The sequence below is a fragment of the Ursus arctos genome, unplaced genomic scaffold, assembly GCF_023065955.2.
Source record: "Ursus arctos isolate Adak ecotype North America unplaced genomic scaffold, UrsArc2.0 scaffold_24, whole genome shotgun sequence".
Taxonomy (NCBI): Eukaryota; Metazoa; Chordata; class Mammalia; order Carnivora; family Ursidae; genus Ursus; species Ursus arctos.
In genome coordinates, this window is record NW_026622919.1 from 20,724,565 (window position 1) to 20,748,235 (window position 23,671).

General features: G+C 40.6%; 1 protein-coding gene and 1 long non-coding RNA gene across 2 annotated transcripts in view; one reads left to right on the top strand and one right to left on the bottom strand.

Annotated features, from left to right (window-relative positions):
• LOC113265480 (uncharacterized) overlaps positions 1-4,106 on the bottom strand; it is an 18,955-nt gene extending 14,849 nt beyond the window's left edge. The window contains exon 1 of the long non-coding RNA XR_006411053.3: positions 3,966-4,106. This is a non-coding gene — a long non-coding RNA (uncharacterized LOC113265480). The remainder of the gene's footprint in view (positions 1-3,965) is intronic.
• Positions 1,987-23,671, top strand: SMARCE1 (SWI/SNF related, matrix associated, actin dependent regulator of chromatin, subfamily e, member 1). The gene is made up of 11 exons (XM_026512882.4): positions 1,987-4,392; positions 6,366-6,417; positions 6,588-6,631; positions 9,587-9,691; positions 14,717-14,797; positions 15,751-15,882; positions 16,140-16,311; positions 19,761-19,933; positions 20,465-20,566; positions 21,217-21,427; positions 23,397-23,671. Exons 2-11 carry the CDS (start codon positions 6,411-6,413, stop codon positions 23,603-23,605), a joined length of 1,236 nt encoding a protein of 411 aa, XP_026368667.1. The 5' UTR covers positions 1,987-4,392; positions 6,366-6,410; the 3' UTR covers positions 23,606-23,671.

The following is a 23,671-nucleotide window of genomic DNA, read 5'->3' on the forward strand; positions in this document are numbered from 1 at the left end:
TAGGTGCGATCAGTACAAGCCTTTTCCAGTTTCCCTCACACACTTAGACCCTAGGCCAAGGTTGGCAACTTGTTCTGTAAAAGCCCCCATAGCAAATATTTTAGGCTTTCCAGGCCATGGGATCCCTGTAAGAACTATACGACTCTGCCCTTGTAGCTGAAAGCAACTATAAATAATATGGAAACAAATAGGCATGGTTGTGTCCTAACAAACCATAAAAACAGGAGGCAGCTTAGAACTGGCCTACAACAATCACTTGCTCACACGTGCTCTAGACCCTCAAATAAGGTCTGTGGATGCTAGACCATACCCCCAGATTCTCCATGACCTCCCTCATCGTGTTTTCATCCTTTCTCACACCATGTGTCAAAGCTCATGTCCCAAATCCTCAAGGTATTTTGTAGGCAACGCGGAAGTTTGTCAAAACAAACCATACTTTGTCAAATTCTACAAAGCACTGTGGATTACTCTGTCCTGAAAATCTACTGGGCTTCAATATTTCACAACTATTTCTAGTGACAGAAACTGAATACCTATCACTTCTACTTTCACAGAAACAGCTGAGAAAATTAACCTATTTCACCATTTTTTGCCTATAACCAGACTTTTATAAGCTATCGGCCCAAGGAGAATGCTGTCATCCCTTTCCCTATTTTAAGGGGAAAAAATTCCATTTAAGGGGCACCTGGGTGGTGTAGTCAGTTAAGCATCCAACTTTTGATTTCAGCTCAGGTCCTGATCTCAGGGTCCTGGGATGGAGGCCAGCCTCGGGCTCTGCACTTAGCACAGAGTCTACTTGAGAGTCTCTCTCCTTCTTCTGCCCCTCCTGCTCATTTTCTCTCTTTCTAAAATAAATAAATAGGGGCACCTGGGTGGCGCAGTTGTTAAGTGTCTGCCTTCGGCTCAGGGCGTGATCCCAGCGTTCTGGGATCGAGCCCCACATCAGGCTCCTCTGCTAGGAGCCTGCTTCTTCCTCTCCCACTCCCCCTGCTTGTGTTCCCTCTCTCACTGGCTGTCTCTGTCAAATAAATAAATAAAATCTTTAAAAATAAATAAATAAAATAAATAAATAAATCTTTAAAAAAAAGAGAGAGAAAAAAAGAAAAAAATCCATTTAAAATAGCTTCATTAAAAATACTGCAGACAAACTACATGGTTCAGTTTAAAATGGTTTAAAATCTTTCTGGAGTCAAGGATCTCTCTGAAAATCTGTTGAACTACTAACTGTCTATCTGGCTGGGGGCGGGGCAGGGAAAGCACAAAAAATTGCATAGAATTTTAAAGGGTTTATAGACCTCCTTAGGGCCTAGTCATGGACTACCCAGGTATCCAAAGACTACAGGGTTTTCCTCATTCTCTCCCATTTCCTCCCTTTTCCTTCTTCCTTCCCATCCATGGTTCTCTTTCTACCCCTCATTCTGTCTCCCTCCCCAGCTTCTTCCCACAGTACTGTGGAAAGAAATCAAAGAAACCTGGGCTTAAATCCAACTTAATCACTTACTAGTTTTGGCTTCCCTGTTTGGAGGGAGGAAGAACCTCAAAAAAGTATAGGTAAGTGTCAGAGAGAAAAGCAGGCCAAGTTCCTGGGTCTTGCTGCCAGAAAGAAAACTAAACTACTGGGCCTAAAACTAGGCTTCTGTGAAGGCTCCTAACAACCTTTATAGTTACAATAGTTTAAATAGTCATAATTAATGATACATCTCATCTTTTCCAGGAACAATCACCATTCCAAAAGTCTGTCCTGTCATTCCCATAAGTACCCCAGTACATACAAGATCATACCTGAGTTTGCTTTGGCGGTGGGGGGGCGGGGGGGACGCAGCTCAGTATAAGTAAAGTCTATCTTGCTGAATATTTTTCTCTTCAGTCTTAATTTCTTCAAGACTAGGGAACAGATTTTTTTCTATTATATTTTGTCTGTATTCTTCCTTTCTTAATTTTACAAATCTCTGGGAGTGGAAAAAGAGCCACACAGAGAAAATGAGATAACCATTTATTCATTCCGCAAATACTGAGCACCTGGATGTACCATATACTGTTCCAGATGTGGAAAGTCCCCACCCTCAAGAAGCCTTCATTCTGATGGGAAGAAAAAGACAACAAATAAATCCATAACAAATACAGTATGTTAGGTGGTGATATGAGCTATAGAAAAAAACAGAGCACAGACCATGGAGAGAGCTGGGAAGTGAGCTGCAATTCTAAACAGGTCTGAGAAGACCCACTGAGAAGACATTTAAGTAAAGACCAGGACATGGTAAAGTCTATCAATGTCACTGCTACACCCAGATCCCCTCCTCCACCCCTTTCTCACTACAATGTAACATCCAGCACCTGCAGAGGACTATCTGGAGATGACAAAATGGAGCACCTGCCCCAGCACTGCACTTGCCCAATCCCCCACCGTCACCCCAAGTGCAGGTTAGAAACCAGGCTGGAGGTGCTGGACAAGACCGGAGAAAGAAGGTACTGGGATCCTTGCTGAGGCTTCCATGTATCTTACATCAATCTTTTATATGTCTCAAATGCTTTTATACTAAAAAGTCAATTTCAAGTTCAGTTGACCCTTGAACAACATGGGTTTGAACTATGCAGGTCCACTCACATGTGGATTTTTCCCCCCAATAAATACACTGGAAAATCTTTTGGAGATTTGCAACGATTTGAAAAAACTTGCACAGGAACTACATAGCTTAGAAATGCCAAACAATTTTAAGACAAAGTTAGGTATTACTGTACGAACACCGTATATAATACATGTAAGGTACAAAATATGTGTTAACCGACCTCTTATGTTATCAGTTAGGTTTCCAATCAAAAGTAGACTATTAGTAGGTAAGTTTGGGGGGCATCAAAAGTTATAGCTGGATTTTCAACTAGGGGAGGTCCCTAACCCACCCCCATACTCCCCCTTGTTCAAAGTCAACTGAACATTAACTCAAGTACCACTCAGACTACCTATTATCCTTTGATGACCTCTCTTTCAGTCTTCCCCTTCAATTTCACTAACCTCTATGAGTATGAAAATATTGGAAGCAGAATTAGACAAAATGTCACTTATGCCTGGCTTTGCAGACTTCTGGAGATGCCCTGGTCCCTGCTGGCATACCCGAAGCACCTAAGAGCAGCCCAAGAATTCAACCAGTCACCAAATGTCAACAGTATTTTCAAGAAATTACAGATCCTTCTCCCTTCACCGCGGCCCAAAGCATCGACCAGGTGTTTATATGGCCAAGGAAGGGGGTAGTAACTGGTAAATCAACGTACTCACACGATTCCGTGCAAAGAACCCTGGACTAGACCAGAAAGCTGCCTCAGTACACATTTACTGAGCATCTAACAATGAATCAAGCCCTAAGCAGGAACTGGCGATAGAAAGATGATCCATGCAGATAACGGAACCTTTGCTGTTAAGGCCCACGTAATGGGCAGGAGACCACAAACGCAGTCTGATACAATGGATCGGGTATGGAGTACAATAAGGTTACCAAAGAACCGCGGGAGTTCAGAGGAAGGACTCTGGGGGGAAAGTTCCAGGAGGGCACCACAGTGACAATCTGAGCAGGATCCGGAAGGACAGATGAGCTCAAGCTGAAAGTGGGGATGAGCCAAGGCAGCGCTGGGCAGAGACCGGTGGCACCCCCCGCGCTGCCAGGGCGCACAACCTTGGCCGAGGGGATTTACATCTCTGGGCCCCGGCTCAGAAACCCGGCCATTATACCACACGCGCGCTTGGAAAAACTGAAAAGGTCCGTGTTGCTTTTGGTCAAGGTGTAATGCCTGGCCCTTAAGGCAGGAAGCCCCGCGCGTGGGAACGGCAACTCCGCGAACCCAGTCGTCCGCGCCTCCATCCTCGGCTTGCTGAAGTACACACTCTCGCTCCGAGAGAAAGAGCAAGGAAGAACCCGGAAAAAACCACCACTGCCACCACCAGCACCCGCGGGCGCGGCGGGAGCCCGGCCCACCGTGATTCCGGGCCTCTCTACCCGGAGAGACCCCACCGTCTTCCGGCCGCGCGTGTGGAAGCCGAGGCCGGCGCCTCCCGCCACGCCACCTGCAGCGGCTCCGGCCCCGCGCGGCGGCCGACCGGGCCTCTCCCGCTGCCGGCCCCTCCGCCCACTTCGCCGTGACGAATCGGCGCCCGGCCTGGAGAGTGCCCACATTCGGGGGTTTTGAAGAACGTCTGGGGCCTGAAAAAAATCCCTGACCGGACGAAGCATCACCGCGTCCTCACCTGAAGGTTTATTTTTTAAAAAGAGTGGGGAGAGGCCTGGAAAGCAATTAAGAAGAGTGTGGAAAGTGCGAGTGCGGACGCTCCGGACGCGAGGGGCGGGGCGTGCGCGGGACAAAGGGAAACGAGGCCGGAGCTGCGGGCGCTTTTTCTGCCCGCGGGTGAGTGTTTCCGACTGGGCCCGAGCGGGTCGGGAGGGTGGCGAGTGGCGGTGTCCCGGCTTGGCTGGACCTCGAGTTCCCGGGGGCTGCTGGGGTTCAGGCTGGGCCGCGGGCCCAGAGCTGGGGGCCGGTTGCGGCCTCCTTGAGGCCTAGCGGAGCGGGGTTCGAGAGGGAGTCCCATCTGGGGCGCCTCCCCGGCGGCAAGATTTGCCCCTTCCTCTAACCCCGTGAAATTGGTCAAGGCACCTATGCATTGCCCTCTTGAGTAGAGTTGTTAGTGAAGTGCATTCTCCACGACAACCTAAAGGAAACGACCTCAGGGGAAGCCCTTGGGGCAAGCCAAGCCCGTGGTCGGTCCATCCCCCCTAGGATGGTGGTTTCCCCTTGTTTCGGCAGCGACCGAGGACTCACGGTGTGGCTTCGAGTGGAGAGCGAAAGCTCTGTAACAGTTTGGCCTGGGTTTGAAACCCAGCTTTGGCACTTCCTGGCTGCGTGGCTTTAGACAAGTTACTTAAACTCGCCGAGGCTCCCGTTTTTCATGCGTATAGTAAGGATGTCAATACCTATCTCGTAGGGTAGTTGTGACCATGAACCAAGATACGTGATAAGCCTGCCCCGTATAAAGTGTTCAACGAATACCTACTATTTTATGCCAGGCATACGTTTGTCGGCCAGTGGCAGACAAATGTGCAAGCCCACTCTTAGAATTTATCGTAGCAGACGGGAGCAGTAATTTTAAAGTATTAACAATAAAGTGTGATGTACCAGGGAGCTTTGGCAGTTATTATCAGGGCTCCCCACAGCGAGGCCCACTTGTTGACAGCCCCCCCCCCCCCACCCCTCATGTGAGCCCGAAGGAGATCTGCACCGGAGTCCATGGTTTCTGCCCGTTCCTTATGGAAGGAGGGAGAAACCCAGTTTGGGCCATTGAAAAAAATTTTTCCACACAGTCCTCTGATTCCTTATGCTCCAGGGAATTCCCTTAAAATGCAGAATAGAAGCAAAAGCGTCATGCTTGTTTCACATGTTTGATGAAAGTACTCCAGTAGTCATAGAAGTTACTTGCTCTTTTTCTAAAATGTTTGTCTCTTTGTCGACATTGTGTGTGATGTATATTGGTGTAAGAAACAAGCTCAGGCCTTTATGTTCTTGTTCTGAGCTGGTAATACTAGGACAAAATGTAAGAATTGAGCTAGGTGCCGGGACTGCAATAATGAACGAGATGGCCTCTGTTCTTCAGTTTAGCCATGTTAACAGGTATAATACGATATAATGAACAAATACTATAGATTATGTGAACTGGATAGGAGTACAGAGGAGGAAGCAGTTAGTCCTCCCCAAGTAATTTATCACAAAATCTCCGTTGAGGAGCTATATTTTGAAATGGGCTGCGAAGGGTTATTAAGTTTTTCAGGTAGACGGTCAAAAGTTATTCCCAGGAGATATAAAACTGTTTACCACTATAAGAGAATGTAAAGCTCATTATCAACCAGTTATGTTGCACTGCCTCCAGAAATAAAATGCTGCCTTGTTTTAATAGAAGTTGTTATTCTAAGAGAAAGGTAGAGCTGCTGTTGATCAGTGAGCTGTTAGTATCTGGTAGGCCTTGTTGGGATGGGCCCTGATAATACATCACATTCTATTGTCATTATATTTTTATCGGTTTGATTAAATGTTTATATGGCATTAGCAAAATGTTTTCCATGCAGGAGGTGGCAAGAAAAAACTTTGAAAGTACACGTCTAATATTACTTTTAATATCCCCAGTAATTTGTTTTAGTTGTTTAATTCTGATGAACCAAATGACCTATAAGGATTAGTAAAATATGCAAAGGATTTGATTAGTTGAAGATAGTGTAATTTTACTAAGAAATACCAATTAAACTACCCTATTCTTTAGGAAAACATCTCTTATGCTTGCTGAGTTTTGATTCTCTTTTTTTTTCTTTTTTTTTTTCTTTTTTTTATTTTAGTGTCTCAGATTCATTCTTAAGGAACTGAGAACTTAATCTTCCAAAATGTCAAGTAAGTTTCATTTTTTATATTTATCTATTAATAAGAGACTAATGCCCTAGCAAATGGGAATTCCAAAATACTCTCATTTTTTTTTCTTCAAAACAGGACCATTGGTAGTTTTGTTGCATAGTATTATATCTCAGTTGTTTACAAGAAGTTATTTATTTTCTTTCAAACAGAAAGACCATCTTATGCCCCACCTCCCACCCCAGCTCCTGCAACAGTAAGTTTTAATTTTCTTGTTAATGTAATAGCCAAGTCTGGCCTTGATACAAAAACCCAGATGTCTTCCAGTGACAGTCACTCAATCATCACAGCAACAGGATGAAAAATTCAGCCAAAAAACAGCACTTCCTACTAAATAAAATAACTCTTTGCATCTTACCTTGAACCAACCCCAACATTTAAAGAAACATATTGCTGAAATTCCAACCTCCTATGCTCAGTTCTTTTTTTTAAATGGGAAATAAATGATACGTATAACACCTCTTTCTAGTTAATCTCTATCAAGAGTCTTAAAAGTTGATATTGAGTGAATGCTCATTCTGGCATTCGTTATTATTTTTAAACCTAACCTTCAACTGGTTACACTTTTCTCTCCTTGTTTATATATAATTTTCATATTAAACAATAAAGCTTCCAGTTCTATAATAACACTCATTGTAAATTTTTATTTTTCAAGCTGTTTAAGTAAGGATTTCATTATCTGTGGGTCAGATCCTGCCTATTGAATATGTTTCCAAGTTTCTAAATAATACTTGTGAACGAGGTTTTTCACCCAGCAAGTTCTGGCCCAGCTTGGACAGCATGTAAAATAATCGTCCAGTCCACAAAACAGATATAACAGGAACTGTTCAGGTCTTGCTGAAACAGATTCCTTGTTGTTGTTTTTTTGTCTTAAAAAAAAAAAAAAAACAAAAAAAAAACCACTGTTAACATTGACCATAGCCTACAAAAGCAGTTCTTTAACAGCTGTTAGCCCTCCTTCCTGACCCCTTATCCCCGAAATCGCAGGCTAGCCTACTAATTAGGTCCTTGTGTAATTTTTTCCTCCACTAGATGACTGCTCTTACTTACTAACCCTCAGATGTATGCTTTAGTTATGTTGGTCAACAATTTGTTTCTCCTTAGTAAGATACTTCTTAAAAGAGATACTGTATCTCATATTCTCATTTCAATTTATGTAACATAGTTTCTAAAGTTACTTCCAGTAACTTAAAAGTCCTGTGTTTGGTTTGTTTTCTTTCTTAAATCAAAGAACATTTCTTATGACCATCTCCTTGGCACTCTGCTAGTGGCTATACAGGTGGAGTTGGACAATTGAGATTCCTGACCTCAAAGAGCTAACCATGTACTTCCGTTTGGGATATGGTATAATTGTAATGTTTTAGTTTTGATTTTTTTTTAAATTCCCTTAATTTTCTTACATTATTGCCTCATAATGTTGAACAGTGATTCTCATTCTTTATGCAACCTTTGAAGATGTCATTTTGACGTACATACTGCCTCTGACAGTGTATAATGTCTGGAAGACAAACTTGATTTTTTTGGATAATAAAAGTAGCTCAAAAACCAAGTGTCCCCTTATGACTTCTCAAATGTAGAGAGGGCTTTTTTTGTGGCCTTTCTTTAGTCCTATTTCTGTACCATTGTAATTTCACATTGACACATAAAATACAGAAGACAAGGGATTAGGACATCCAACAGAATGGATATTAAATGAATTATCCTCCTTCCTTTTTTTTTTTTTTTTTCCCATTACTTCTACCATCACCACCACCACCACCACCCCCACCACCAGCACCACCCAAATGTACCACTCCAAGTAATATACACTTCTCTTGTGCCTTTGGTACTTCATCTGTTTTGCCTACTTAAATATGCCTTATGTGCGTCTTTTTTAACTATACAGACTAGAATTGATCAGTTGTTCTCTTCTCCTAAAGAGTTTCAAATGTAATATCTGCTTGAATATCTTTCTTTTGGACACTAAGGATATGTGCAACGGCATGTTTTAGAAAATTGTGTTTATAACAGCCACAGCTTAGTTGGGATGTGTTAAGTGTATTTTACATTGTGTAGTTGAGGACTAATATTGTTAATTGCATGTTAAAATTAAATTAGTTGTCTTGATTGCGTTTCATTAGGTAAGATACCCTACTTTTGGTTTCTCTGTGCTACATCCTTTTTATGCATTATACCTTGATTCTCATGAACATTGGATGTCATTGTATTAACCATGAGGGCACTGCTATGTAAGAGCCCGTTGGTGATTACATCAACACATAATTCACGAAACCCAAAAATTCCATTGCTGCAGTGAGCAGTTGTGTTTTGAAAGGGTCAGAGCTATCAAGAAACTAGAGGAAAAAAGAAAGTTCAAGTCTGTCAACTAGAAAAGCAGTTCACATTAAAACTAAATGCAGAAAGTGTTCATGATTGACCTGTGGACGATGGATCAAAGAAGAGATGGAAGAGAAAGCCTTAAAAAAAGAGTGACTGGGTTTAAAAGATCAGATAGCACCCCCGAATGAAATCCATGCATTTCTTACAAGTCTTTGTTTTGAAATCATGTATGTGACACCCATTGAATCCCACATATGTTCTTTTCTACTGACAACTCTGGCTTCCTGATTGGAGTATCTTTTCATTTCTCACATTAAATAGAATGATTTAAAATTGTCTCTGAAAACAATCCATTTCTTGTTTTTATTTGTTTTTAGTAGATAAATACATTGGCGGCATCTACATAACTGTCAAGTAAATCACGTTTTGTTTTGCATGTAAAGTGTTTCAGACTGCTAGTTTATCACATTTCAGGCCTTCCTATCTCAGACATCTATTACTAAGTTGTTACATCATATTATTGACCGTCAAGGAATACGGAGTGTCTGAGACACTTCAGTGTATTGCTTATTCCGAAAAAACAAGCACACACCTTCACACTGACAGCAAACACAACTGGCCCCTGCAAAGAGAAAGAAAGGGAAGAAAGAAAAAAAAAAAAAAACACTTGCAGACTGGTTTCTCAATGAAAGAAAAAACAATTGCAACACATCATTGCTTGTTTAAATTCCGGTTGCTTTTGCATGCCATATGCAGATCATTTTTCATTTCTGTGTTTTCCTCGTTTGAGCTCATTTCTCATTCGTGTTTTTGTCTCATTTGTTTCCATCAGCAAATGCCCAGCACACCAGGGTTTGTGGGATACAATCCATACAGTCATCTCGCCTACAACAACTACAGGCTGGGAGGGAACCCGGGCACCAACAGCCGGGTCACGGTAGGAGAATCAACTATTACAGCATCCGGCAGACAACTGGATTTGACCAGAAATGCCTCCAGAGTTAGGTCCTTTTGAATCATCAGCACAGCCATTTAAAAAAAAAATTTTTTTTTTAACCTGGCTTTTTTACTATTTTAAACATTCGTTGTACAATCTTACACTGGAAAGAAAAATATATAGTGAAATCTGGATATGTATGTAGAAGAAAAGAAGAATCCATTCTGTTTGGTGGTTGGTAGAGCTAAAGCCCTGCGCACTTACTGCTTACACTATATGTAGATAAACCTAGAATTTCTTATGGTTAAAATGCCCTTTTTGAGATAAAGAGTATCTTTCATGTAAGGTAATTGGCATCAGGCTCAAGAACTCAGTCTCTTAATAAAAGCCCGGTGTATGGACCTAGGCTTTTTTCGGCTGGCCTACCAGCTTGAGCTGCTACACATAATTATTTGTCTTTTGGATTTAATAGTTGACTTTCTGAGATTCATTTCTCTCCAGTTAAAAAGAAAAAAAAGATTTAATGTAACTTCAGAGAATTGCAGAATGCAAGTTGAATGAAATTAATTTGACATGCCAAACTAGCTACCTACAACTAAAAGTGCTTGTATAATCTATAGGGCAGGGGGTGTGATTTCTGAAACTGAGGCTGTTTCGTTTAAATGATCAACCTAAGATACCCAAAGTTGGGTGATATAGTTCAGATTTTTATTTTAGAATCATCTTAAACTATATTCAAGGAAGCTTAAGTAGCAAAGAAATAAATGTAAAAATGATTTACCAAAAATAAATAAAAATAAATCCAAAAGCCAAATATCTACATACATTGGAATATGGCATTGGTGAGAATTCATACAACCCAGAATGGCTGTAAGCTTTTTAATACTTGGTTTTTGTTTGCTATATTCATAAATAATTCATAAATGATTAATGTGACTTCAAAAGAGCCCTCTCACCCTGTAGTCAAGCTAGAGCAAAAAGCTTGTAACTATCAAACTATATGTCTATCTTGGTAAGCATATTGCTTAGCTTGATAGGTTTTGTTTGTCTAAATTTTTCATTGTTCCTGCATAATTTGTACTTCATAAGCATATCAAGTTTTATGTGCCATGCATATTTCATGGTATCTGAAAAGAATTTTGACAAAGTGTGTGTATGTATGCATTTCACAATGCATACAATTTTTATGTACATCGGTACGTGTTTTTCCCTGGCCTAAATGTGTTTCACAAGCATAATGGGTGGCAAGGTTATCCAGTGATTAAAGAACATTTTCATTTAAACAAGGAGCAGAATCAATTTTGGATCATTCATGTTAACGCAGAAAATTATTCATGAGGCGTGAACAAGAGAATGGTTACCTTTTAATAGCTCTATACAGTCAGCTCTTGATTATCTACGTTAATGGAATAGAAATGGTGATAACTGTATTAGTAGAATCATTTGTATTTCAGTTTGTATAAGCATTTTGTTCCTAACTTGGATGTATCTGTGGGAATTCTCTGTTAATAAAGAGAGATTATTCAGTAGGAAAAGGAAAGGTCACCCACTGTCTCAGGGCTCAATATCTGTTTCTCCTCATTCCCTCTCAGGGATGTTCAAACCTAGCATTTGGAGCGGGCACTAGCTTTGGGGTAGATTAGTACAGGAGGGTTGTTGGGCGTGAAAAATTTGGTGTTTTGGTTCTTTGTGGTGGTTTTCTTGGCATTATGGTCCTCTCAGTACCAGACAGAAGTGTAATCAAACTGCTGTGTAGACTTACCCTGAAGGGTCCTAGAAACTGAAGGCTTTTAGCCTCTGTTAATCCCAGCCCCTTCACGTTTTAGATCACGGAATTGCTGTCTGAGAAAATTACTTATGCCTAAAGTTTTACACAACTTTTTTTTTATATATCTAACTTAAGCTTTGTTAGGACTTAATGGATATGATTTTGACCATTATAAAAGTGTTTTATTTTAAGATGACCCCCATGATGTGTTACCTTTTGTTTTTTTCGTTTTGGCTCCTATTTGGTATTATTGTTTGCAAATAGCCTTAATTAAGTGATTTGAAGGAATGAGTCTGTGAAACCCTCTCGAGTAGCTTCCAGATGGCTCTACAGAACATCTGGTTTCCCTCCTGACTGTAGTACACTTGGATAGTTTTGAGACTCTGTACAGCGTGTTGAAACATTTTGGAGCACCTGCAACAGCTGTGAGGTGGAATTCATTCCTAGTCAGTCCTTTCTGACGGTGCTTAACATTCTCTTAAGTCCATGTGTGAAAACAGTTGGAGACAAAGTGTTAAAAATGGCTTATGTCTGTGCTGTAATGGGAATTCCATTCTAGAAGAAAACTCTACCAGAGAAAGCGGAAAATCAGAAGAAACAACAACAAAATCTCTTGAGTGGCCAAAATAAATTTCACAAAATCATGACCTTTATTCATAGGCGATTCCCAGGAATTACTCTTATATAAGCACAGTTTTAACTTAGCTAAGCATAGTTACTTACGTTGCCCCTACTCATGGCCAGTTAGAAGCAGAAAACTGTAAAGAGGGACAGTTGCTGCTAGAGGTAGCTTTCCTGATAGAAACAAGGAAAGAAACTGCTAAGAAAGGCACCAGTCCCTCCAAAGACATAAACCCTGGGCCAGTTAGTAAAGGCGCCAGCAGCTCTCACTCCTCAAGCCAGAGGAGTACAGGAAAGCAGTTTCTAATGTCTAATGGACTCTTATCAAAACAAGGTTAAAGTGTCTTCAAGTGCAAACTGCTTTTTTTTTTTTTTTTTTTTTTTTTTTGGTAAGGAGTAATGTTTAAGATGTAGAAAGATGTCTGCTGAGATAGTAAAAAATTAGGGGTGTTTAGTGATGTAAATCTTCAGTGTCCTGAAAACCAGCTAGAATTAAACTTTGTGGTTATTCTTTTGGGTTTTTGTTTTGTTTGTATTTGTAAATTGACTAGTCAATGAAAGATAGCCTCATTTCATTCAAATAATGAAAATACAGCCTCAATATGTAGACAATTTGGATACCTGCCTTTGGAAGAAAGGAGGAGGAATAAGCAAATCCATTAATGTTTTCAAATGTGGTTCTTTAAAAAGTAGAGCATATATTACTATGATTTGTTTTTAACGTGTTTTAATGCATTATATTTAAACATAGACATTTTAGAGTTCTTTATCTCTCAAGAAAATTTGTTAGTGGTGATCTACCAACTTCAATTATTGGCACAATTCCAACTTTATTTGTAACCCACTTCATGGGACTCTGAAAGGTTCGTGTTGAATATAAGTTGGAAATGCTTTCTAGTAACTTTACTTATGAAAATCAGACCTTTGTGTATCTTGCTCTGAACCCATGATGGAAGGTCAGCCTCGTAGGAGTTCCCTCACCCCTCCTTGAAAGAGCGGCAGACCTTGAGACAGATCTTCTCTTATTGGCTGTTCATACCATTGCTGTTGACATTATCTGTCCCTTGTGGCTTACTTCACTCCATTGCCCAATGCCTGCTCAAAACAAAACAAAACAAAACAGGGTCTGTCTGCATGGGCACCAGCATGAGGTATGGTATGGGTGAATATATGGGAGGAGTGGAAAGAAGAGAGAAAATACTGCTTCAGAGGTGGTATGCTCCCTAACAATTTCATGTATGAAGAAGCAGAGTTACTGAAAGTATATAGGGATGGAGGAAGACCCTTGTCATAGGAGGAAGCATTGTTTGAAAGCAGTGGAATGGGGCAGACACACTAATCTCTGAGCCCTTGGATGAGGTTATAATTGGTGTCTCAACCCAGAAGGGAGGAGTTTGTCCAGGGTTTTATCACAGCAGCAGCTGAAGGGCAGGGAAACAAAATGTCTCTTAGTCTCCTTAAAAGGATTTGCTGGTCCCTGTCTTTTGATAATTAGAGTGAAGCCAGCACCTCTTCCCCCCCAAGAATCAATATCGTTGTCTCCTAGAAATTGGGGGAAAATAAATGTGATTCAGCCATGATTAATTTGTTCTGGGTCCTTGATGAAATGTAGTCATATATGTTAAGATGAAACTAAGCTCAGAAATGGGCGCCCATGGATTGGAGTTATCTGAGGTGCCCACAGACGCTGTCTGGTATCTCTTACCTAGATCTTAGCCCATCGAAAGAACCAGTCTCATCTTTTTCTTTGCCTTTTTTTTTCCCCTCTATCCCACCTTTTTCTTTACCTTTTAAAAAATACTTTGAGTCTTCCCTCCTTTTGTTTTCATTTTTCTTTCTCCCCACAAAACCAAAAAATTTTAATCAATATAAGGCCTCAGAAATAACCTAACTGGACCCTGTGTCTGCCATTTCTCTGTTCTTGGTAAACTTGTTCACTCCTACATTATTATTAGGACTAAGGACAGGAGATGGCATGACTTTATACTTTTTGATCCCCTTTATCCAAAGCCACTAGATATGGACCTAGAACCTTAAGCAAAATAATATCTCTAGTCCTGATAGAGGAAATAAGATTTTCTGTTTTCTGTTTTGAACCTAGAAGGTAGTTTTTGGAGGGGTCTTGTTTATGTAGGGGTGCCGTGCGTTCCTGAAATAGTACAAGTAGATACAGAGTCCCCCGCAGACAGTGTGAGAGTGGTAAGTGCTGAAGGAGCCCGGACTCGGGCAGATAATCAAGTGTTGACTGTATGTGTAATGGTAAATTAAGCACAATGAAAGGGTGCTAGGTTATGTCCTAAAGGTGGGACATGTGATATGTAACCATATATTTTCAATGTATGGATTATTATGTAATACTTCATTTGTTCTTACAGCCAGGTTGCCAAAGCAGTAGCAAAAAACTGCTGAGTAAAATATTTTAAAAGTATGTACCTGAAGTCGTGTTCTTTATTTTCTTTTGATGTGAACATTTCTGAATTTGCAGTGATAGCTATTTTCAGTGGAGAAAATATAAGAATCTTGTATCCATGGACGAGTAGAAGAAAGGCGCATTAGAATTTTTTAAGGGACTCTCTTTTCATTTTGCTGGTGAGCTACTTGCAATCGAGTAATGAACGTATCTAACTCTTTTGTAGGCATCCTCTGGTATTACGATTCCAAAACCCCCAAAGCCACCAGATAAGCCGCTGATGCCCTACATGAGGTACAGCAGAAAGGTAGGTGCCGGGCGCCGGAGCAGCTGAGCGGCGCTCTCTCGGCTGCTTCGCTTTACGTCCGATTTCATAACGGCGTAGCTGGTGCTTCTGTGCACAGTCAGAGGAAATGATCAGGAATTGCAGTTTTTAAAGAACTTAGTTCTGATTTCAGAATGCCAGAACTAAAATCCAGCAAGAAGCACATGATTTAAATAAATGGTGTAAATCCGTAAGACCGTGTTATGTAGCCCTTTGGAGAAATTCAGTGACATGAGAAAAATGGGAAGTGAAAAAAGGCATCTAGGTCTACGCGTATTAGTATCTTATTTTTTATAAAAACAATAGCAACAGTATGTTAGTTTGAAGAAAGAAAGGCCTAGAAGGCAGTGGTTATCTCTACACAGTAAGCTTATGGTAATTTTCATTTTCTTCACACTTCTTGAATTTTCCGTCATGGTTTGGTTTGGTTTGGTGATGAGCCTGTATTCTCTTAAAGTAACAAATAGAGCGAATATCTTTATTAATAGCTAGAGCGTTTACTGTTTTCACCACTATTTAGAAATTTTTGGTCACAGTTATTATACACGTATTTGATGATGTGGTCTGATGTGTTATGCAGATTAACCACTTTCCTTCTAAATTCTGTGAACTTTTAGAGAGGCAGAGACTATGTTATTGGGTTAGCTCATCTTAACTGTCAACAGTGATTGGAGGTGTCTTGAGATGTGCCATGGATTAATCCAGCAAAGGAAATGAGATTGGCCAGCTATTGATAATTGTTGCAGCAGGCTAATGAGAACATAGGGATTTGATACTATTCCTTCTGCTTTTGCTTATGTTTAAAAGTTTCTATATTAAAAAATATTTTTTTAAATATTTTTTTATTATATTATGTTAGTCACCATACTAAAAAGTATTTTTAAAGGTCTATATTTTTAGGCATCCATACTGAGATTTCCTGTTTCCTTTTTAAGGTCTGGGACCAAGTAAAAGCTTCCAACCCTGACCTAAAGTTGTGGGAGATTGGCAAGATTATTGGTGGCATGTGGCGAGATCTCACTGATGAAGAAAAACAAGAATATTTAAACGAGTACGAAGCAGAAAAGGTAGAGTGGGGACCACAGTGGGATGGAGACGATATAAAGTGCATAAAATTTGCTTGTTGTTGGTGAAAGAAACAAAAGATCTAATCAGCTGAGGCTATACTGTCTCTGTCTAGCTGGGTCAAGTCAATCTCTCTAGGCTTCAGATTCCTTGTCTGTGAAAAGGAGATAATTACGTCTTTAGATATTCAGATGAGATAAAGGTATTTGTATAACCTGCAATATGTTAATCATAAAACTGAAAAACATTTGAATTTCAGATAGAGTACAATGAATCTATGAAGGCCTATCATAATTCCCCCGCATACCTTGCTTACATAAATGCAAAAAGTCGTGCGGAAGCTGCTTTAGAGGAAGAAAGCCGGCAGAGACAGTCTCGCATGGAGAAAGGAGAGCCCTACATGAGCATTCAGCCTGCGGAAGATCCAGATGGTAAAAAAAAAAAAAAAAAAATGGGCTTTTGTTTATGCTTTCTCTGAGAACTAAAATACGAGCAATCTCTTAAGTTTATTTCCTATCCTAAGTGGAAAACAAAGCATACTTAAGTGCCATTTTAATATTTTGATTAATTATCTTAAGGTCTGTATATGAATTTCCCACAAGAAAAAGATATATCCTTGTTAGAGCAAGAAATAGCAAAAACTATGTATTGCTTATCAGAATCTTTATACTCAGAATGCAGGAAAAGTTTTTCAGTCACAATCAGAATTTTGCCTCAACTGCTTTTAAAAAGCTAAAATGCCTTCTAGTTACATCCTGTTTTCCTATTGGTTTCTTAAACTTACTGAATTAAAGGCTCTTAAAGGAGAAAGTTAATGAGTAGATAGAAGCATTATGAAATTGTTTTCCAGTTAATTCAGAAATCCAGCGTAGCTCATGGTAACACGGGGATGCACACAGTACACACTTGATACACACATACAAATATACACACACAAATAGAGCTTCCTGATGGGCATCCGCGGCTAGCTTGCAGGTGTGCAGATTACACGTCTGGTCTCTGCGGCCAGGCAGGGTCTGAAGCTGTAAGGAGCCTCAGCCCGCCCCCTGCATCTGGGAGCATACTCCTCCATGAATCACGTCGCCTGTACAAGTAACATTTCCTCGTGTGCTGCTATGATGTGGGAAAGGCTACAAGCAACAAAAACATCAAGAAAATAATTTAAGATCCCATTTCAGAATATAACAAAGAGGAGGCTTGTGAGAACTTTAAAGACACCATGGAGAGAGGAAGCAATAATGCCACCTAAAAACATGAATAAACATATACCCGAAAGGAGAGGGGGAAAAATGTTTTTAAAAAGAATGGACTGGGATATTGACAAATATTCTCATAAGCATAGAGTAATGTAAATAATAACAATAGAATATGGACTAGAAACCAAACCGAGTGTTAAACAGAATCAGCAGTGCTAAGGACTAGCAAACACAGACCAAAATTACATGATTAATGCAAAAAAAAAAAAAAAAACAAACCATACAGAACTAACAAATAGAAGATCCAGTTTATGAATAATTGGAAGGCTGAGGGATCAGTAGAAGAGTATAAACAAAGACTAGCAACATGGAAGCCACAAGTCGAAGCAGTTAAAGTTTTCTTCAGGTAAAAGGTGACAGTGTGAACATTGAGCAGGACCGTAGAGATCCACTCAGGAGCCGTCTTCAAAAGAAGATCCTCTTCTCCGTTCCTCAGACTTCGGCCCATTGTGTTTTATAAGTTTAATATAGGAGCTTAAAGCTTCTGGTAAGAAAGGACAGGTGAAAATGAAGATGCCAGGGTGAGAGTGACTTCAGACCTTGGACTTTACACCCCAGAACTGAGTAGAAAGAGGAAAGTTTGTGAGGCAGGGTGAGCATCAGTCCAAGAGAAGGGCTGCCCGCCGTGAGTGCGGCAGCTGCCAGCTGCTGTCCTAGAGAAGGCACGCGCAGCTTCCACGCAGGACAGTGAAGGGGTTTTTAAATGGCATTTTAGAGAGTGAGGTAAAGTAAAGAGCTGGTTAATTAGAAAATAACTAGAAAATATAAGCCCACCCCCAAAAAGTCAGACAGCTCTAAGTGTAAGGAAAAACAAGCCCCGATTGCTAAGACTCGATTTCCCTACCAGTGGAAAGAAGAAAGCAAAAAACAAAAAAGTATATACAGTTTAGATAGAGGTAGCATGAATATACCATGTATAATCTTAAGTGTGAATATGAAAAACTTTCTTAAAAAAAGTAGGAGAGGGGCACCTGGGTGGCACAGCGGTTAAGCGCCTGCCTTCCGCTCAGGGCGTGATCCCGCCGTTATGGGATCGAGCCCCACATCAGGCTCTTCCACTGGGAGCCTGCTTCTTCCTCTCCCACTCCCCCTGCTTGTGTTCCTTCTCTCGCTGGCTGTCTCTCTCTCTGTCGAATAAATAAATAAAATCTTTAAAAAAAAAAAAAAAGGAGGGTCACAGAATTTTTTAAATGATATCCTATATTCCAGTAATTTCAATTTCAAAAGTGTATGTCCTAAAGAAATTACTTGAAGGGAGACAAAAAGTAATTTGCTCAACAGTTTGTGTGTTTATGATGATGAGCGTTTTGGGAACTACTTAATTACCAAGTAAGGGAGGTGCTGAACTGTGACATAGCAGTACAATTTGGGCCTCTAGCAAAGTTTCCTAAAGCATGGTCCCTCCACCTCTGGTGGGACACTAAGGTGATTAGGTGGTTCGGAGAGGAACTTTTTTTTTTTTTTTTTAAGATTTTTTAATTTATTTGAGAGAGAAGAGTAAGCGAGAGAGAACACCAGTGGGGGTGGAGGAGCAGAGGGAGAGGGAGAAGCAGACTCCCCATTGAGCAAGGAGTCCAGTGTGGGACTCGATCCCAGGACCCTGGGGTCATGACCGAGCCGAGGGCAGATGCTTAACCGACAGAGCCACCCAGGTGCCCAGGAACTTTTATTTTAATGTGTATTGCTGAAGAGGAAGATTTTTTTAAAAAGTGAGTTAATTTAAGTAACTCTACTAAATAAATGATAGTACAGATTGTTAGCAGGTGTGTCCAGAGCTGTGGAGGTGATAGAGAAACCCTGCTGCATCGCTATTAAACATAAGCATATAAACCAGATCCAGGCTATATGTGTATCAACTTGAGTGAATGAAACAACATAATATCTTTACACACTAACAGCTATGTACATGTGTAGATTGACAAAAATTAAAAGTAAAGTTTGGTAGTGAACATTCTTTTCCAATAAAATTACCTTAAGGCTTTAATGGGTTTTTTTATTAAATAAAATGTCTAGGGTCTGGGACACAGTATTGCTGGAGAAAATGTTTTCTCTGCAGTGGGCATTTTCATTACTTCAGTATTAAAGTAATATAGTGACAAAGACACTGTCCAGTCCCTGTGTTGTCTTCAGGTGTAAATGCCTTAAATTACTACCACGAGAGTGAACCATTCAGCAGCACTGCAGCCTGCCTGTAACAGGCCGCCTTCCTGTTGATGGATTTCCAGGCCAGAAGACACATGGTTTTATCTCATTTGTGTTTCAGCCAAGTCCGTCTCAGACACACATCACTTAAAGATTTCGTGAGAATAGCCAGAACCCTGGCCAATGAACACATTATGTCCTCCCCATGGTTTTTATCAAGTGACTGCCCCCCAGTGCTCCCATGATGCCCTAAGGCCCCCTTGGGTTGGTTTTTGTTATGAAGATTTTAGTTAGTTAGTTAGTTATTTGAGAGAGCGTGGGGGAGAGGGGTCAGAGGGAGAAGCAGACTCCTTGCTGAGCAGGGAAGGGCCCCCTTTGGTAGACCAGTGAGAGCTATGGCTCCTTGGTGTTCAGGTGTTAACGTTACTCTCTCCATTCGTGGTTACTGCTGACTTCATTTCCAGACATCTTGTTTATTCCAGATTATGATGATGGCTTTTCAATGAAGCATACAGCCACCGCCCGTTTCCAGAGAAACCACCGCCTCATCAGTGAAATCCTTAGTGAGAGTGTGGTGCCGGACGTTCGGTCAGTTGTCACAACAGCTAGAATGCAGGTCCTCAAACGACAGGTCCAGTCCTTAATGGTTCATCAGGTAAAGTCACAAAGCATTGTTCTAATAGATTGGGCCTATGTCACCGAGCCCCAGTGGCCGGAATCTGTACCATGCATCAGTGTTCGAGCTAAATATTTCTGTGTTCAATCTAAGCTGTTCCTGATTCAGGGAAGAGGCTTGAAAAAGTGGAGGTTTCCCAGAGATTTAATACGTTCGTCACTAAAACTGTAATACAGATCCTTGCGATGTAAGGCTTGTGCATGAAGAGTTTTAAGACATCTTCTAAACCTTTACTGCTTCAATATTTTTTTCTGAAGAAATTGCTCAGGCCTGAAACAGTATTCTTTAACATATACTTGTTAATTGTAGTCACTCCTCTATGCTGCATTTTATGTTTTTAAAATCTTAGCTAGACATATTGTGCAATGAATGACTTAATTTAAAAATTCAAAACCTTTGTCACGCTGTGAGAAAGCATGGACCATTAGAAAGTGAGATGTATTTTCTGTTTGACATTTGCTTTCAAGAAAATAATTCAGTAATAATAAAGCCTGATCATTCGTCTTTCAGCGAAAACTAGAAGCTGAACTTCTCCAAATAGAGGAACGACACCAGGAAAAGAAGAGGAAATTCCTGGAAAGCACAGATTCATTTAACAATGAACTTAAAAGGGTATCAATTTAATGTGTTCACTGTACTTTTTATCACTGTGACTGTTACTTTTTTCCTCATTCCTTTTTCCAAAGTAGTGTTTTTATTGAATGTTGCTCACTTTGAAACAGGGTGAACTTTGCTCTCTAATGGTAATGTCTTTGCTTTATGAAATTATTCCCATTTTCTGGCAAAACTTCAATAGGTTTAAAATACCATATAGTATCCACACATGTACTAGGCCTTATACCCTAGCCCCCGTGGTGTTTTAATTTAAACTCATGCAGTCACGAGTTGTTTCCATTTTATTGAGATGTATTCATTAAATGTAGCTTATGGTCTAGACTTTGTATTAAAACAAGTAAATCTAGTGTTTGACAGCTTGAAATGGGAACTGGAAGCCTTCTATATAAATCCAGTGCTTTCAGCATTGCCTCGCCAACCGTTCCCGTAGCACTTGCTGTTACGCAGCCACTGGAGCACCTTTCTTTTCCTGTAGACACAAGAGTTTCGGAGAAGACCTAGAACCACGGGGTTTTTTTTTTTTCCCCTCCCATATATATGTATATAGTTCATAGCCAAGAAAACCCACTTTTGAAATAATTCCTCTGGTTCAGAGATCTTAAGAAAAGAACATTACTAAGAGAGTTTTCTTTCTTTCTGATGACTAGTTGTGTGGTTTGAAAGTAGAAGTGGATATGGAAAAAATTGCCGCTGAAATTGCCCAGGCAGAGGAACAGGCTCGTAAAAGGCAGGAGGAAAGAGAGAAGGAGGCAGCAGAGCAAGCTGAACGCAGTCAGAGCAGCATGGTTCCTGAGGAGGAGCAAACTGCTAGTAAGACCGAGGAGAAGAAGGACGACGAGAGCATCCCGATGGAGACAGGTAACCTGCCCGTTGACCGCAAAGTCAATGTCAAGGGCTGTTCTCTGTATGATCCACACATGTCCTTCCACATCACACAACATGTGGATGCCCAAGCAAAACAGCAGTGGGGCAGTGGTCTTTAGTCTGGCTACCTGGGGTCTTGGTTATTTGTCCGGATTGTCATTTTTCGGGTTAGGCATATAAAGTATAAATGCTGGGAATGGTTGAGGATACTGGCCCTGGAGTCAGACAGAGCTGGCTCTAATACTCTCTCACCACTTGCTGCATATGACTGGGTAAATTACTTAATCTGTCTCAAACTCACTCGTAGACACTCTAGTACCGGCCTCCGAGAGTGAGTTCCGGAGGACAAATGAGGAACCGTACATAAAATCACTTAGTATTGGATTTGATGTGGCATTGGCACTCAGTGTTTTGACCTTTATTGCGAAAACGTAATATGTGGTTGTTGCTTTTAGGATCAAGCATCTTTGGTGTCCTAGAACAGGGTTGGGCAAGTAAACCCTGCAGGCCAAGTCTTGTCCTGCCACCTGTTTTTGTGAATAAAGTTTTGTCGGAACATAGCCTTACCTGTGTGTTTACGTATTATCTGTGGCTGCGTTGGGGCTGCCACAGTACAGTTGAGTCGTTGCAAAGACTCCTGGCCCGCAAAATCCAAAATATTTACTGTCTAGCCTTTATGGAATAGGTTTGTTGACCCCATCCAAGAGAAGTTCTTACTTCCAAGCATACTGATTTTCCTGATTAAAATCATTCCTCAAGGCACAAAATAACATGTAAAACTTTCACAAAATACCAATTAAATCGATTACTTGAAATTTTGAGATCACCTTACCTTCTGGCGCTATTTTGAGCCTGCCCAGTGCCCTTTGTAAACAGGAGTAAGTTAAAACTGTTTCAGGAAATGCAGCCAAAGGCTCCCGGGACCATCCTGCAGGAAGGGGCAGGGACAGTAGTCACACTTGGCAGTCAACTGACAACTTCTGAGTTGACATCAGGAAGACATTTAATGGAATATAGATCGCTTCGCCAGATATTACTACAAAATTTCATTCAGCAGATGAGCATTTCAGATAGTCAGATATTAAGTTTCGTTATCTGAGCCTTTTTCTGTTTTGCGTGAACGTATTTTTTATCTTAACAAATTTGGAGCATGAGTACGCTCTTGTGGTTAAAGCAGGAGCTTGAGAATTAGGGTATGGAGTATGATTCTTTGCTCATTGTGCAACTAGACAGAACACTCTGTCCTTCGCCACTGTTCTGTCCTTTGTGAGTAGAGCATGTCTATGGGTCTTTACTCAGATTTTATCCTTTTAGCTGAAGGGAAAAACAAAATTGAGACTATTAGAGCGAAAACCTCATGCTCTTAATTTCTTACAGAAAACAGCCCAGCATGACATTTAACAAAGTACCTAAAATATCGCCCTTACATCATTTCCATACGTGCTTTCTCAGTAATTAAATCCAAAGCACAGAACAGCATTGTCCAATAGAAATAAACTGTCACTATGTAATTGTAAATATTGTAACATTTTTTAAAAGTAAAGAACAAATGAATTAACATTAATAATATATTTATTCATTTAACCCAGTATATCTTAAACAATATCTCAATGTGTAACAACATTTTTAAGTATTAATTTTTTTCCATTCTTTTTCATCCTAAAGCTTCAGAATCTGATGTGTGCTTTATACCTGTGGCACATCTAAATTTAGAAGCTAAATTTTCATCAGCTATACTTGATCTGTGTTTAGCTTTTGTAAATTTACAGCTAAGAAGTAGATTTTCAAACCTGAATTGTTTCAAAGGTGCTAACAGTCCCTCAGTTACACTGGCTCGTTCAGGCGCTTGATACCACGTGCGGCGAGGGGCTGCCGTGTTCAACAGCACAGCTTGAGACAGTCAGCGTAATTAGAAGAATACATCTTTGTCTTGAAACTGACAGTGACACGTGTGTGATTACAGAGGAGACACACCTTGAAGAAGCAACGGAAAGCCAGCAGAATGGTGAAGAAGGCACGTCTACTCCTGAGGACAAGGAGAGCGGGCAGGAGGGGGTGGACAGTCTGGCTGAGGAAGGGACCAGCGATAGTAACACTGGCTCGGAGAGCAACAGCGCCACGGTGGAGGAGCCGCCGACGGACCCCACACCGGAAGACGAGAAGAAAGAATAAATGTTGCCTTGTTTTATGTGTTCTAAATACTTTTTTAAATGAAAAAAAATGTTTTTTGAGTTTTAA